The 17,404-nt window shown below is 37.1% G+C and overlaps 2 protein-coding genes across 3 annotated transcripts in view; both read right to left on the bottom strand.

Annotated features, from left to right (window-relative positions):
• clybl (citrate lyase beta like) overlaps positions 1 to 17,404 on the bottom strand; it is a 760,714-nt gene that overhangs the window by 95,438 nt on the left and 647,872 nt on the right. The gene's annotated exons all lie outside the window — the stretch shown is intronic.
• itgbl1 (integrin, beta-like 1) overlaps positions 1 to 17,404 on the bottom strand; it is an 81,188-nt gene that overhangs the window by 1,378 nt on the left and 62,406 nt on the right. For both annotated transcript variants that reach the window (XM_087266537.1, NM_001441588.2), the window contains 2 exon segments: positions 9,755 to 9,901; positions 2,127 to 2,240 (listed from right to left, as the gene is read on the bottom strand). In XM_087266537.1, the coding sequence (XP_087122663.1) occupies positions 2,127 to 2,240; positions 9,755 to 9,901 (261 nt within the window).

Genomic DNA, 17,404 nt, shown 5'->3' with positions numbered 1-17,404 from the left:
CTCAATCAGGCTTCTTACATTACAAAAAGTGCACTACCTAACAAAAGTCTTGTCGCCTATCCAAGTTTTAGGAACAACAAATTTTAGTTGATCAGTGGGTGTCAGAAGTGGCTTTTATGCAAGGCAAAAGCCTCTAGATTACGCTTATTTAACCAAAATAAAATATGATCATGCCTTGATTTTAAATTATTTAATAAGGACAGTAAGGTCTGACTTTGCTTAGACAAAAGTCTTGTCACTTGAAGAAATAATTTACAGTATAGAATATAAAGTCATGCTGCAGTGGAAGAATTAATATTGTGTATGACTCCCATGAGCTTGGAGGACTGCATCAATACATCTCTGTAATGACTCAAATAACTTAATTAAGTCATCTGAAATGGCAAAGAAAGTGTTCTTGCAGGACTCCCAGAGTTCATCAAGATTCTTTGGATTTCTCTTCAATGCCTCTCCTTCATCTTACCCCAGACATGCTCAATAATGTTCATGTCTGGTGACTGGGCTGGCCAATCCTGGAGCACCTTGACCTTCTTTGCTTTCAGGAACTTTGATGTGGAGGCTGAAGTATGAGGAGCGTTATTCTGCTGAAGATTTTGCCCTCTCCTGTGGTTTGTAGTGTAATGGGCAGCACAAATGTCTTGATACCTCAGGCTGTTGATGTTGCCATTCACTCTGCAGACCTCTCGCACATACCCATAATGAATGCAACCCCAAACCATGATTATTCCTTCACCAAGCTTGACGAATTTCTCTGAGATTCTTGGGTCCATATGGGTTCTAATAGGTCTTCTGCACTCATTGTGAGGATTGGGATGCAGTTCAACAGATGATTCATTGGTAAAATCTACCTTCTGCCACTTTTCAAGATGATCAATTAGATGTCAAGTTATTATTTGTTGCTCTTACAACTGGGATCAATCACACGACTTTTGTCAGGTAGTGTATTAGTTCAAATACTTCATAGAGTACAAGTCAATAGTTCCAAAACATAAAAACAAGTGCAAAATGAATAAATTACCTAAAATTGCATTTTTTTTTATTATTTCTTTATTTATGTTACATGTACCATCCACTAAAACCCCACCCTCTCAAAAAGAAAAGAGAAAACACTATATTAAGAGTACCTTATGTAATGTATGTTGTACAGACTCCATATTGATCTGTACGGAGTGTCCAACATTTTCCACAGCCACTTAAAACGGTGTCTTGGGAATTCACAATGCAATACATGCAGCTGCACAGTTTCAGTCTACAGAATCGGCTGCAATTCTAAATGAGCTGAGGTTGTTTACATAGATGTATGTGACAGTAGCTTTCGCTCAGAAGAAAGCTTGAGAGCTGTATATTGTATCAATGCCCAAACAGTTGGAATTCGCATCTGCTGTGCATGAAATTAAGCCCCGGCTTTCCCTAATACATTGAATTTTCCACTGCGCTCATCAATTGCGTGTGTAATGAGAATATCTTAACCGAAGAAGCCATGAAAATTATTATTTCCAAACTGGCAGGCACATTTTTGCATGATTGTACTTTTAAAGGCTGTGTGCGTTACTGTTACCCAAGGTAAGGGAAAGAATCGGCTGATTGTTTTCATTTGCATGTCTTCTATAGAGAAAATGGTTTTAATAATCCTTATGAATATGGAAATGATGACATATGCCCTAATCGTTAATATGCTAATCAGAGGCATTTAACAGACAGAGTTATGCATTCTCTTTATCAATTGTGTTTTCGTTTTGTTTCGTAATGAATTCACGCATCTCTGTGCAAGGAACTGTATAATTGGTTGAAGGACGCGGCAACTGGTAACAAAGTCATTAAACCAATACGTAAGCCGAGCAACTTTCCAAGCCTCCTCGAGCCCCGGAGCTATAGTGATGCTGCATGTTTACTCTGCTTTTCAATACTAGTCAACTCCTCAAGGATTTTAAGGAAAACCTCGACTCTCTGGAGCTTCCCATTGAAAAGCAGGACGAGAAGAAAACAGCAGGAGGCCACTGATTGGACGGCACAGTCTAAGAGTCATACAGAGCTGTCTAATCAAACGCCTGCCACATCAGAGAACCTCAATATCCGTCACAAAGAGATCTGTCAGAGTACGAGTGGGTGTTTGCAAGAGCGCATACCTGTGCAAACCAGCCCGTCATGTTTGTCGCACTCCCTGTCGTCGCACTCGCAGAATTCCCCTGAAACGTACCACTCCTGTGGTGAGCAGATACAGCGGCCACAGTGACAAGAGCCTGCAAGAACAAACGAGCCTTCAGTCACAAAACCATTGGAGATCTATTAGTCTTCCCTTTTTCTCCTGCGCTGTTTCACGTGATTAGAAAACACTTAAAGCCGTGATACGGTTCCTAATTGGAATTTAAATGGGTTAAATTGTTTTTCTAAGTGTGTGAAGCAGCTGTTGTTTACAAGGTACAATATCATGTTCCTACTGAGTCAGTAGGCCAATATAAAAGCTAGGCCAGCCAATTGGCTAATTTGGAAATAATCTGCAGTTGTCGATAATACAGAAGGCACCATTAATAAAATTCAGGCCAATGTAAATAAGCCAATGATTATTTTAAAGGTTTGGATGAGTACAAATAGATTTGATCAATTTCATTTGTGTGAAAAAAAGACTGATTTTAATTAGGAAATTTACATTCATTCATTCATTCATTTTCTTTGTGCCTTTATTAATCTGGGGTCGTCACAGTGGAATGAACCACCAACTTATCCAGCATATGTTTTACACAGCGGATGCCGTTCCAGCTGGGAAACATCCATACACACTCATTCACACACATACACTACAGCCAATTTAGCTTACCTAATTCACCTATAGAGCATGTCTTTGGACTTGTGTGGGAAACCAGAGCACCCGGAGGAAACCCACTGAGAGAACATGCAAACTCCTCACAGAAATGCCAACTGACCCAGCCAAGGCTCGAAGCAGCGACCTTCGTGCTGTAAGGCGTTCTTGCTACCCACTGCCCCACTGTGACACCCAGGAAATTTACATTATGGTTTAATTAAAAAAACAATGATAAATGTTTCCCCAAAAAATGACGAATGTCTTAAGAATGACTCATGATCTATTAAATTTCACTCATAACATTTATTTATTTTATTTTGAGGGAACAGTGGGAAAAAAATTAAAAATTAAGACAGTCTGTATTTAGTCCTATGTTGTATTTTGTACTATGGTCTTGCTACACCAATAAAAACACAAATAAATAAAAAATAATAATCTATTATATTTCACTTGTATATAAATAGATGATTGTCCAAATGTAATATAAGGGGAAAAATAAATATAATATGAGAAAAAAATATAATTGATGTTAATAATTAGTATTTACGGCGGCAATATGCAACCTGAGTGGATAATCTTGCTTACTTGGCTTTTAATTTAATTATATTTATTGGCTTTTTTATTTGAGTAAATATTATGTAAAATAAGTGCTAATACAAATTATTTATATTATATATATTTACAACTATTTATCTGAGGATTTTTAAGCTTTAAATTGTTTTTAAAAATGCACTGACCGCTGTGTGTTTCTCCAAAAGCATTATCACCACTGTGCTTTGGCTTTAATTAAGTCTTAATTATGCCTTAATATCAAGCCATAACATTACTGCACAAAACATGTCTTATTAAAGAGATCAGTTCACCCAAAACTGAAAATCCTGTCAAAATTACTCAGTCATCATTTACATTTACCTTTCGCTAGTCACTTTAACACAAAATAAATGATTTTGAAACCTGTAGTCATTGACTTCCATAGTATTTGTTTTTCCTGTATGGAAGTAAATGGTTACAGGTTACAAACATTCTTCAAAATATCTTCTTTTGTGTTCAACAGAAAAAATGAAACTCAGGTTTGGAAAGACCTTTGGATGAGAACGGTGAGTACATTTTCTATAATTGTCCATTTCCTTTAACTAAGATTTCATATAGGGTTACCTTTTTTTTTTTTTTTTTAATTATATTGCAATATTTTATTTTATAGTTTCCCAAGATAGTTTGAATAGTTTGATGGTTTTCTAACAATATTCAGGAACAGAAATGAATAATCACAATTAAAAAATGCTTTTCTTACTTTGATTTGTCTTGTGCAACTATCTAAAAAATCCTAGATCAAGTAAAAATATTGTTTTGTTTTCACCTTCAGAAGAAATAAGTGAAACCAATTAAAATAACCTGCCAGTGGGGTAAGTAAAAAAAACATGTTTTCGCATTAAAAATTAGATATTTGGACTAGAAACAAGACATACAAAATGTTTAGTTTAGTTTAGTTTATATTATTTAGTATATTTATTAAAATGTTATTATTATTTTGCATAAATTCTGTGTAAATACAGTAATTAAATACAGTTCTGTAGCTCCTGGGCCCGGTTTTTCAAAAGTAATCCACTAGGATTTTGGATAAGGGATTGGATCAAATCTTGAAAATGTGTTTTTCAAAAGAAAAAACGGATTACGTAATCGGATTAGATCACGTAATCTAATCTTGGTTTTGATCCGGATCAAACCTTTACTTTGGGTTTTTCAGACCTTTTTTGTAGGATCTGGATCACTTTGATCCAAAAAACCTGGATTAAACTGATCCCATCAGAAGGGTGGATTTAGCGTGGATTTCATGTCCAAAATGTAATGAAAACTTAAAAAATTTATTGAATAAAACTATTTTTGGATCATGCAGTATCTTACGAGATATACTAAGGTTTTAATTTTATTTGTTCATCTGTCAGACTATTGTGAGTATAGGCTTTAATTTATTTAGCCTTTCAGTATAGGCCTACAGCAAAGTAGAAAGAGTTTGGCCACATAAAATAATCCCCCAAACAGCTGTTAAAACTGATCAAAAACAATCAATTTTATTCTGTCACTAATTGATATCTATATTCATCACAATGGAAAATATTTTTCTTTTTAGAATATTTATTAGTGATGCATGTAATGATTACAGAATAAAAAAAATGGCAAAGAATGGCAATCGCTGATTTTTGAAATCACTTTCAACAATTGCAAAAAGAGACTGAAAGGGCAGAAGCACAGCTTCGTCTGGCAGAGAAACAACTGACTCCAACCAAACTTCAGCAAACCAAGGCCAATGACTTGAGATTCGCCTCCTAAAGGCTATGCTCAGACAAGCTGGTCTCTCCACATCAGATGAAGAAGTCTGAAATTATTGTGGAGTTTTTGACATTAAGTCTTTTTTTGATTTACATCTATATTTGAAACTTATTATAAATATCCTCAATGTACAGTGTTGTAGGTCTCAGATGAGTGGACTGCTGAAAAAAGATGGGGTGGGGTTTTTCTTGTTTTAATTATTTATTGTTATTATTATTTTAATAATTATTAATTTTTTTTTAGTTTTCATTTCAAATAAAAATAAAGTTATATTGGCCCCACGCTGGCTATTCTACTTGTCGCTCTTTACATATCTATAGTTCTACATTGTGATGTCCTATGCTGTTTAAGCACTGGTTATCCAGATTTAGTGATCCTGAAAAGTTCCTATCCGGATCAGATTGATCGAATCCGATGTTGCTTTGAAAAACTGGCTTAAAAAGTAAGCTGGATTACGTGATCACGGATCGCAAAAACAGGATTACTAAATCTGGATCAATTTTATCCGGATTAAACCTTTTGAAAAACCGGGCCCTGGTCAACTATAATTCAGACTCAGCATTGCATATCCTGCGATGTAACTATTGTGAATGTGCACATTGCGATATCGATGCTGAAACAATATATTGTGCAGCCCTAATTTCTATTAGCATATATAATCAATGGAACTGCAGGTCCGTCTGTAAAAGCTGTTTCAATACTATGCAAACATGATATGGTGAAAGGTACAGAGCTTATAAAGAGCAATATGTATACTGTAAGTCAGTCTATTCAATCAAAGAGTAGGCAGACAGTCATCAGACAGTGCATCCCTTGCTATTTACCACAGCATTCTGCTGGGAGGCACAACAAGCAGCCCACATATTCACTTACCCATGAATCTTTACCATGCAAAAATCCATTTAATTCTTCCCATGTTTCGGTCTTAATAATGCTGACATTGTTATGACAAGCAGAACAACTCCCCTGCTGATTTCCAAGGATTAATTTGAGAAAATTATTGAGTAGACCAAGTGAAACCAGATCTTAGAGGAATTTTGTATTTTCAACTGCCAGGCAACAACAAACAAACAAACAGCGTTCAGTTATCAGCTCCAGCAACCACAATATATAATGCATATTACTGTGTTACTTTACATGCCCAACGAACGGAGATGAATGCTCAGAGGACCATGTGTCGTGTGAAAATTGGCAAAGCTTTATTGTTTTTTGCTAGGATGCTGACAGGTCACATACAAATAGGGAAAGTGGCCTCTTATTAAAGCCTACAGCCTGAAGCCCTGCTTTCTGAATTGTGTGTTTTTCGAGAGCAGGTGCACCGTTTGGAAGAGCAAATTATATGTTAAGGTTTCTGTCAGACAGTCAGCAAACATGTTTTCCAGTTTCTGCTTGACTTTACAGAAAAGCCACGATAATAGTTTGTTTTTCTGAATGCACATGTTCTAAACGCCCTCAGACTTCTTGTACTTGTTGGAGATTTTTAATTTACAATGTGTTTAAGTTATGTAATGTAAAAGAGGATAGTGACCACTGTTGTAAATAAAATTCACTGCCCTGATCTCAAGAGAGCAACAGACGCCCACAGTCTTTAGCATCCTTGTTAGGCCTTCTGCCTCCCATTCATGAATTACCTGTTTGTATCCCTCTGTCGAGTAGATCTAGAAGGATTGCATTGGTGCCGTGACCCGGATGGGAGTGGGGTGCTTAGCCCAGCTACAGCAGTGACTTTTGCTGGTCATCCTGGCTACAAAACTTTTTTCATTCAGAGTTTCATTCATGGCTAGTCCTTCAGGCTGTGTTTGCAGTTAATTTATCTGAATGTTATCTTTTATTTGATTAACAAATTATATATATTCAGCAAAGCTCCATGCTGTTATTTTCCCTGCACATTCATAATCATATCATTTGTTGGTGCCATTTTATATGTGTGCAAGTTCTTAATATTGAATCGTAATGCTTATTGCTATAGCATTTCTGTATATTATAAAACAATGTTACAAATCACATTCTTTCTCAGCCCTTAAACCCAAAGTACTTTCCCATATTTACTTAAGTGGGCCTAACTAAATTAATTTAATAAACATGGCTTTAATCAATGACTACTGGTTGACATAGAAAATCTTTAGTCGAGGACTGCCCAAGTTCATTACCATAAAGTTAAACTGATTTATTTATTAAGCATTGGTAAATAGTTAATTTATTATTTATTAAGCATTAACTCAGCATTAAGCATTAAGTAAACAGTTTAGAAATGCAGCTAGAAATGCTTGACATACAGTTGAAGTCAGAATTATTAGCCCCCGGTTTATTTTTCCCCCAATTTCTATTTAATAGAGAGAAGATTTTTTCAACACATTTCTAAACATAATAGTTTTAATAACTCATTTCTAATAACTGATTTTTTTTCTTTTTGCCATGATGAGAGTGCAAAATATTTGACTAGATTTATTTCAAGGTACTTCTATACAGCTTTAAGTGACATTAAAATGCTTAAATAGGTTAATTAGGTTATCTAGGCATGTTAGGGTAATTAGGCAAGTTATTGTATAACTATGGATTGTTCAGTAGACTATCGAAACAAATATAGCTTAAAGGGGCTAATAATTTTGACCTTAAAATTGTGTTGACCTTAAAATCAAAAACTGCCTTTATTTTAGCCGAAAACAAACAAACAAGTCTTTCTCCAGAAGAAAAAAATTTATCTGAGGAAAATTGTCCTGCTCTATTAAACATCATTTGGAAACTATTTAAAACAGAAAAAAAATTCAAAAGGGAGCAAATTATTCTGACTTATTCTAACTGTATAAGCACATGTATAATGTGTTTAACAATTGTGTTTTCATGCTTTGTTAATGACTCATTTTTCATTACTATACTAAGTATTTAATTTTTTGAAAACCAGTTATTTAAAAATGTTTTTTTTTTCAGATCATTCAGAATTAATAAACTAAGGATTAATAAGCTATTCAAATTAACATTTATAATTCCGTTTGTTCGCTCCCTTTTTTGAGCACGTGGCTGGCTGGTTGTTTTTTTGTCCTCGCGAGGCTTAGAGTGGGGTGGAATGGGTCGTTTCGAGTTTGAGGCGGCAACAGCCAGTCGTGATGACTACTGATTTGCGGCACACTATTTTAAATTGACTCTCGATGAAAAAAATAAAGAAAAGAAGGTATCAGAGATGTGAAGATCTGAACTGTGCGATTAACCCATTTCGTCTGGGTTCCTGCCTGCTCCCTGGAGTCCTCTGGGTTCAAGCCTTTCTCTGGCCTGAGATTTCTGGGTCTCTGGGGTTTCTGCTTTCTTGGAGGTTTTTCTGCTTAGGTCTTGTTCTTAGGTTTCTCTTTTTGACTTGCTTGGGGCATTGGCCTTGGACACAAGCTTTATAGGGATGGTTGGTATCCTCCCTATATAGTGCCAAGTTGACCAATCAGAAACTAACTTCCATGTTTTTATGACCCTTTCTTTGAAGTAAAGAGGATTTGCATAGGCAATTTGATGCAAACTGAGGCAGAAATGTTTGCGCCTTTTAAAATGTTAAAATGTTGCATTCGTATCAACATAAAATGTTAACAATCGTTCAGTACACCAAATTAGCTTCAAAAGGACTCTAAACATGAGTTGTTTATGAGCTTGTTTAGCTTGTTTACCAGGTCTCTGTTTAGTGCTGTGGGCACATTGCTTTGGGTCATAAATACCTTTGAATCAGATTACAACTGACCATTCTGTCCTCTCCTGCAGGAGTTGGTGCTGTGTTACTTGCTCATTTGTTGAACAAAAGCAAAATAATTATGTGTCTGGTGAGCCATATTCGTTACACTTTTATACTAACAATTAAGTTATTTTCATTGCCTTTAAGGTGGAAATCTGGAACATAAACATAGGAGGCTGAGAAAATGCTGATTTTAGGTGAAAATTTCAGATGGCATTTGGAGGTGTTTGCATAGTACACTTCATGTCCTTTAGAAACCAATGTTTAAAATTGAGAATCCCCTTACTAAAGAGTCACATTTAGTTCACATTTAATCATCGTACTCATTTTTAGTCCAATAAATTAAACATTTTTGTCATAATAGTGTGATTTATGCTGCCCACACTCTCCTGATATCATAAAGATTGTAAATATGAGTTTCCTTATCAGAAATGCTTGAATGCTCTCTTAATTGAATGCAAGAATAAACCTAAAAGTGACCTATTTTTCCGACAACAAAGCTCTTAAAATCAACAAGCTCGTGATCACAACTTCTAAGTGGGAAGTAGGACATTTCCGATTGCACATGAAGGCAGCATAAGGTGTCTGAACGTGATGAAAGCAAAACTTGGACCCAGCGTGTATTCTTACCACTATGTCACAGCTCCTATGGAGATGCAATCTCATTCCCTTTCTCTCACACCACAAATTTCTATCTCTGTCAAATATGGCAGAAACCCTCCCCAAATAACAGAATTGATTTGGTTGAAATAGTTGTCTTCGCTATCCAGCTCATTAGAGAAGCATATGTGGGGAAATTGATTTAATAGCTTAGTTTGTTCGCCCACTAAACAAATGAGGGAACCCACTTTCATTTTTAAGGGATGACTGACAAATGTTAGATGTTAAGGTGCCGCTGGAAGCCTCGTCGCTCTTACCTTTTCCAGAGCACATGATGCCGTCGGCCGTCTCGCACAGGCTCTTGCTCTGCTCGTCCGTCATGTCACAGCTGCGGGGGAACTGGCAGTGCTTCCCAAACCATCCATCACTGCAGATACAGCGGCCACACGAGCAGAAGCCGTGGCCTGGGGGAGACACGCACACACACGCACACACAATCACTTTTCCCCTTACCAAAGAAAACCACAATTTGTATCTGCCAAAACAAAGCAACGGCCTGATTGATCCAGGCAAATATAATTGGTTCAAACAGACAGGGATTCGTTTCTAGACTGGCTAATAGTGTTGTGCTATATGACTCTTATCACTTATGAAGCCCTTGGGATGAACCGTTTGTTAGCCTCTCAGATCATGTTGAGGAAGACAGCGTTACAGCATTCGTAACAAGCTAACTGTTTAAATTGTCAACTTCTTAGTTTGCAGTGGAATATACTGTCATCTATAGATCTTGTTTTAATATTGATAAATAGATCACAAGATATCAAGCCATGACAGAGATCCAGCCTGGTCAAGTACAAACTAGCCTTCTACGGGGAGCACAATTCCCAGTGGAAAACCGATTAAGATTTCCAAGTAAAACTCTACTCTACATCCTTCTCAGGTGATGGAGTTGACCAAATTCCAACCTTCAACCTTTTAAGTGAGACCTATTATGCAAAAATCACTTTTATAATGGTTCAAACACAGTTTTTTGGCAACAGTTTGTAAATACAGCCTGCTTCTTATACTGTATTACATGGTCTTATGGTCTGCAGAAAGACTTTGACATTTTCCCTTTGTACATTTCATCGAATAGGGAAAGTCCCTCATTAGTAACAATCTCTCCCTCATTAGCAAAGGAAGTTAGTCTTGTTTTTGAATTTGCCATTATGCTGACACATAGGCATTTGTAGCCAGTGTTGCCAGATATTGCTGAATTTTTCCAGCCCAAAATATGCCCAAAACCCACTCAATTGTGCAAAAAACACCAAAAATATTAGATTAATAATTTCATTTTAATTTATTTAAATTTAATCTAGTTACTTTAACTATCAGAATTTTTAACCATACAGCAACCAACACCAGCAGTCACAGAACCACAACATAATCGAATCATGTCGAAACACTGCTCCCTCTCACCCACACACTGCACCTAATGTTGTGTAGATTATTACCATGCCTATTAGAGTATGTTTTACTTTTGAAATGGGGTATAAATGCATCGTATTTAACAGAGTTTTAAAATATTTTGAACATAATTAGGTGCTGCTTGTCAATCAGACAATGCTTCTATGTTTGTTCTTGCTGTCATTTGCAGAAAAAAAATGATCGATAAAAAGTGTCATGATAAACCGCTGTGAGTTTAACTGCAGGTGCTGCGTGATGCATGTGCATGCGAAGGGGATTCAGATTTGTCTTGGGAGTCAGATTTTGATACAACTTTCCTTTACCTCCTCTTGCGGGTGGGCCCACACGTTTTTCTTATTTACATCATAAAAATAGGGGCATAATACTGTTGATCCTCTTTAAGCAAAGTACCATGTGTGTACTGTCAGCAGTTCACTAGCAATCAATCTATTATCGTTGATGTATTTGGTCAAATAGATTTGAAAATGCCTGAATTACTGTGGGGGTTTGATTATTCATTTCAAGAGTTCACACTTACCAGATGATTGGTAATAAGCTAGTTTGGCATGCTGTCTCGGGAGAGAGCCCTGAGCTCCTGAGATCCTCAAGCCCGGGGCTCCCTCCTGTTTCATGGGCGAGAGAGGAGTTTAAGCGTAGGTAGATCTCGAGAACCCCCCTCCTGCTGCTTAAGGACTGCTTTGAGAGTGGGCTGCTGGTGGAATTTGTCTATGGTGCTGATATGGTTTAGTCAATTTAATTATGTGTCATGTTTTGGACTGTGGGAGGAAACTGGAGGACCCGAGAAAAACCTACACGAGCACGAAGAGAACATGAACTCCGCACAGAAATGCCAACTGGCTGGGTAGAGACCCGAACCGGAGGCATTGTTGCTGTGAGGCAACAGTGCTAGCTACTGGGTCGCCGTGCTGCCCTATAGAGAAAAAAGAGGAGTAGAGAGGGTGGAAGGGGGATTCTTTAAGACGAAGATGACTAAGGTAAGATGCTTTGGTTATTTAAATTAAGTAAGGAATCATCTGATTGGTGGTTCGTACATTAGCTTGACTCGGGGCCAGCCGTGTCAATCATAAGCACGTTATCCTCTTAAACTTTTTTGCATGTAAAGATATTTGCGTATATTGCTGTACCTCCTGTCTGCATTAAGCAATTTGTAAGCGAGGTGCACAACTAACGCACTCTGCGTTGGACTTTAGACTGGCTTTGTTGTGGTCTATTGAATAATCTATTATAGATTATATATATTAATATATAATATATATAATATATAATATATATATTTCTTAAAATAGCAACGCGCCACCAATGCGCCTCAACACGCCTCCTTTTTTAGATCAGAACGCATATGGACGCACAAATGAGCGCAAAAGCATTTGCTATTTAAACAGCGTGGCACAAAACGTCAAAACAACTCTTGCGCCAAGCTGAAACTAGCAAACAACAGTTTCGTCGCGACTTGCGCCGTATAGCGCCAGGTGCATGATAGGTCCCAATATGTACATTTTAATAACTAATAAACAGCTCTGCTAGTAAAAAACAGTATCCTAGTAATAGGCATGCTAAGAAGCAACTTAATCGAGAAAACTGATCCCTATACTAAAGTGATACTATATCCACTTTGAAACCATTTCATGAAAAAAGCTTGCAAATGTGTTCTGTCCTTTGTATATCAGTCATGAAGCCGCTCTTTATCATATGGTGTGAGCAGATTGTAAACAAGCTCATAAAAAACAGAATATGGGTGTGATATGATGTGTCTTTTTCTCCAATGCTTGTGAAAAACTAACTATACGAAACATTTTCCTTCATTGTCTTTTATTTTCAGATATTTTTTTTACTTGAAACTCATCGAGACCACTTTGATCACTAATATTCATTAAGATGACTAGTGAGCTGTAGTATTAGAGTAGAATTGTAGTATACAAAACAGTAACTAAAAAGTGCTTCCAGCTATATTCTGAAGTGTGCATTCAATGGACACTTTACTATTCTATATGTTCTATTCATGAACATAAAGACCTCTTGAAGACATAACATTTGGACTTTGTTTGGTGCTGTTCATGGAATTGAGTTTACTCTTTATGATCTTTGTGTTTACTGTATCATACTTGCAATACCAGCATTCAGAACAACATTACTCAATACTATTTTATAAACACATTTATTTAAATTTGTTATTGCTTGCAAAACTGTAGCTTTGCCTGCATTTATAAAAAAAACATGCTTTTTTTTCGTCCTGTATTACTGCTCCAACCATTTAATTGTAGTTAATGGTATTGAAGGCAACCATTTTATTCCTGTGAGTACACTGCATTTTGTAACCACTGCATGCTTGAAATGAGCTGAAACCTCTTGTGTGTGTTTGTACACTTCTGTTCGGTATGTTTTTGACCTATAAGTTTATAAAGTTGTCATTTTAAATGTCCTCGTCACTCATAGATCAGGTCATTTGGCATTTATAAGAGTGCCAGGAGATCTGTGCATAAGCGTTTTTTTTTCTCTCCACATAGGCTGTAAGGAATGAAATGTTCCCTGAAGCTGAACTGTGTTTTTCTCTTAATCTTTAAAGAACAGTTGGTGACTCACTGTAAGATGTACACTGAGCTACAGAACAGCTCCTCCTCCAAATGCCTTTTTTTCTGGAACAGTGCTTGCTAAAGGAAAAAAAGAGGGATTCCCCTAGACTACATCTGGCTTGACAGAAATGTGCTCTCGATATTAAAACCAAACAAAAGGACGTCCCTCAAAATGAAAAGACAGACACAATATGTTAGAACAGTCTCTTCAGTGCTCAGTTTGTTTGTTTTCTAAATATCAAATATCTTCCAGGCATGTCTGAGAGATATAAAAGACTAACACACACACACTCATACGCATATTTTCTCTCACTCAGTTGTGCAGATATCTTTATGGATGTAATGATTTTAATACCGTTGTATATACAGGAATCAGACATTGAATTTTAATATCTTTTATAAGACCTTTTTAAAGATTCTTTCCATACATTTTACGAGCCTAAAACCACTTTAGGTTTTAACCAGAAACTTAAAGATTTTTTGGTATTGCTATAATTGTGGATATAACCCTAATGTACTGTATAAACACTGTGTGCAGCTTTACTCTCTGATTAAACTCATCCTGTGGGATTTATAAGCTTTTTGAGAAATGAGGACGTCACCAATATCCTCATATTTCACCTTCTTTTTGTAATATCTGTGTCATACCCTTGTCATTATACAGATTTATGTCCTGATACAGTATGTCACAAAACACGTACACACACACATACACATATAAACATTTATTTTTGCTTTGAGTGATATTTTAACCAAATAACTTGCTCCAAATAACCTACAATATATATTTCACATTAGTGGTATTTTTGTATCTCATTTTGTGCACCGTTATTGCTGTTTATATGCGGAATTCCTGCTGCAGACACGATAGAATACCAAATCACTGTTAGAAGGAAATGAAAACTCAATTCAGTAGTTTATTTACCACAAAGGGAGGAAATATATTTGTCGCGGAGGATGTGTAAAGTGGGCCAAATCACCTTGGGGATTCATTTGTGCAATAGGCTTGTACTTACATTGAAAAAGACTTATTTACGAGGTTATGCAAGTGAACAAATAAACAGAACCGGCGCTGTTGTGGCCATTTTAATTAAATATGTACTTTTGCTCCAGGCTGTGAAGCCATTTTCTGACATCCATTTATATTGGAATGATTCTTAATCGAAGCAAACCATTTTCCTATTTATTTATTTTAAACACTTTATGCTGTGCCATCAATATTTGTGTATTTTTTATCTTAACACAATTATTAACGATCCAGGAGCCTATAATAACAATACTGTTGTGTGGTTCTGTCTCTCTAACTGCTTTATTTTGTGGGTGTAGGTATACAGGCTTGAAGTTTGATGCACTCTTGGTAGAGCTCCATGCTTGACTGCTTCAATCAGCCAGCCTACGAGAGCATTTAATTGCTTTGGTGAGTGGCACCCCAGTCCTTTCAATTAAAGCGCACCTGCGATTCCCTATTATCCCGCCTGTAAATGCAATTCGAGTGCGGGCATGTTCAGATTCACGGTGCTTCTCACACCTATCATTGGAAGGATATTTTCCGCCGAATGTAGCTAAGTCTTAAATTCTCCGGCAAGTGCCTCGCAAAACGGTCTATAAATCCAATCTGCAATATTGATGATTCTGCATTTCAGCAAAGCACTTTCATGTTAATACAGATCCCATGACAGGCATTTCTGAAGGCTGTCCTTCATTTTGAACTCCAGCTCAGTCCTGCTGGAGCATCAGTGCAATTAGCTGAGATGAAGGGTTTCATCAGTGTGTGTGTGAGAGACGGCTGTTTCCACACGCTCGTCTGTCTGACTGTGACTCGGGCAGCCCGTCTCCAGTCCTATACATATTTAAACATCTCCTAAGGCTGCTCCACACAAGGCCAGTGGGCAGAGCCATGGCACAACACAATAAGCATTCAGAAAGTAGGAGCATTAAATTTGGATTCCCGCCAAAAAGAGGAGGATTGTCTTTTTTAAGATACCGACCGACATGATCCTTGGTTGAAATGCATTTGCTCTTCTGTCGTGACATTTTCACTGGGGGATTTCCTTGAAGTGGAGTGCCATTGAGGGATTTTTGGTGTTTGATTGGTGGCTAATGTGTGATTACTAGGACAATTGTGCTGTTTTTTTATACAACATTATCATTCTGGAAATGTACCCATGTACATTTCTGGAGATTGCAAAATATTTAGCCAGAGCTATGTAAGGCTGCATTTTGTCTTTAAAACGAACCCTACGGGAAGTATGACATCGTTCCTTTTTGCGCTTACCAGCAAGCAGCTTACCTCCATGTGGATGACTTTTCTGCTGTTACTAGTTTGTCCAGTTACTCGCCACGTACGTACAAGTTGATTTCGACGATGGGGTTAGAGTGTGGTGAAGAACGGTTCCAGAAAAAAGGTAAGACAAAAAAAAAAGGCAAAAAATAAAATAAACAAGTAAATAACAGAGTGAGAATGTGGTGAAATTGGAAACGTGGTTATAATCAGGGAGCTTTTTTTCTGGATTGCTTTAAGAAAAAATGTCGGTTGGGTTTAGAGAAGTGGGTGGGTGGGTCAATCTGTGCCTTTAAAAACTCTATTGGTTAAGTTTAGGGAAGGAGGAGGGTGGGTCAGTAGATCGGGTCAGTCAGTGACGCAAATGAATCTCTGATTTATGTGAGAAAGGCAGGCGCGAATGACAATCAATCTTAATAAGCGTACACAGTGGCCTCTGGTGGATTCGCAAAACAAAAATTGCAAAAAACATACCTTCTGGGATGTATTTGTCGCTCTCCAGAAACGTAATGAGCCTGGCATATAGAATTTAAAATGGCTGAAAGTGATAAAATAAGCACCCACTTCGAATTGAATGGGTGTTATCAGTGGTTATCAGCTGATAGATGTGGGCCAGAAGGCTGTTATCATCCATCCACATGGTTAATCAGCTATACTAATAGAGAAAACTCCAGATCCAGATCTGTTTTCACAATCCTGTGATCGAGTTGGAGGTAGGGGTAGACGTTAATAAAATACAAATTTAATAAATAATATTGATGTGGCCGTCATGGTGGCACAGTGGCTAGCACAATCGCCTCACAGCAAGAAGGTCATTGGTTTGAGCCCCGGCTGGGTCAGTTGGCATTTCTGTGTGGAGTTTGCATGTTCTACCCGTGTTGCTGTGGGTTTCCTCCGAGTGCTCCGGTTTCCCCAACTGTCCAAAGACATATGGTATAGGTGAATTGAATAAGCTAAAATGGCTGTAGTGTATGTGTGTGAATGCAAGAGTGTATGGTTGTTTCCCAAGTGTTGGGTTGCAGCTGCAGGCGCATATGCATGGATAAGTTGGCGGTTCATTCCACTGTGGCAATCCCTGATTATTAAAGGGACCAAGCCGAAAAGAAAATAAATAAATAAATGAAATAATTCCTTCTAGCTGCAGCTGTATGTGATATATGGCTGATTAACTTTGTAAACGGATAATAACAGCCTTCTGAGCCTACCAGTAGGCCCATATCTATTAGCCAATAACCACTGATATTGTGCATTCTGTTCAACTGCAGTGTTATTGAAGTGTATTTAAATTTAATAACACATCATGAATAAAAAATTACACGTGCAACACTATGCTAGTGTTCAGCTTGAAGTTAACATGCAATCTGGAGATAAGTACAGGTAAAATTATGTTTCTGGTCGATTGATTTCTTAACTGCACATACCTGACGTGCTTTAAAAGTCTGGCTAGAAACATTTTGTTGTTGTATTTACTGTTTTAAATCTCTTTTCTTCTGTCTGGTTCAACCTTGTCTGCTCAACCTTGGTTTAGCAATAGAATTCCATCACTTTTCCTTTTGTTCTATTCTATTCTTTTGGCAGTGAGTGTGTGTTTGTGGGTTTATATTGATAAATTGCCTAGCCAGTCTGCCAATGCTGATTATTATTTCATA

Source organism: Danio rerio, chromosome 9 (genome assembly GCF_052040795.2).
Source record: "Danio rerio strain M-AB ecotype USA chromosome 9, GRCz13ab, whole genome shotgun sequence".
NCBI classification, from domain to species: domain Eukaryota; kingdom Metazoa; phylum Chordata; class Actinopteri; order Cypriniformes; family Danionidae; genus Danio; species Danio rerio.
Note: the sequence above shows the minus strand (reverse complement) of the source record. Positions and strands in the feature narration are given on the sequence as shown.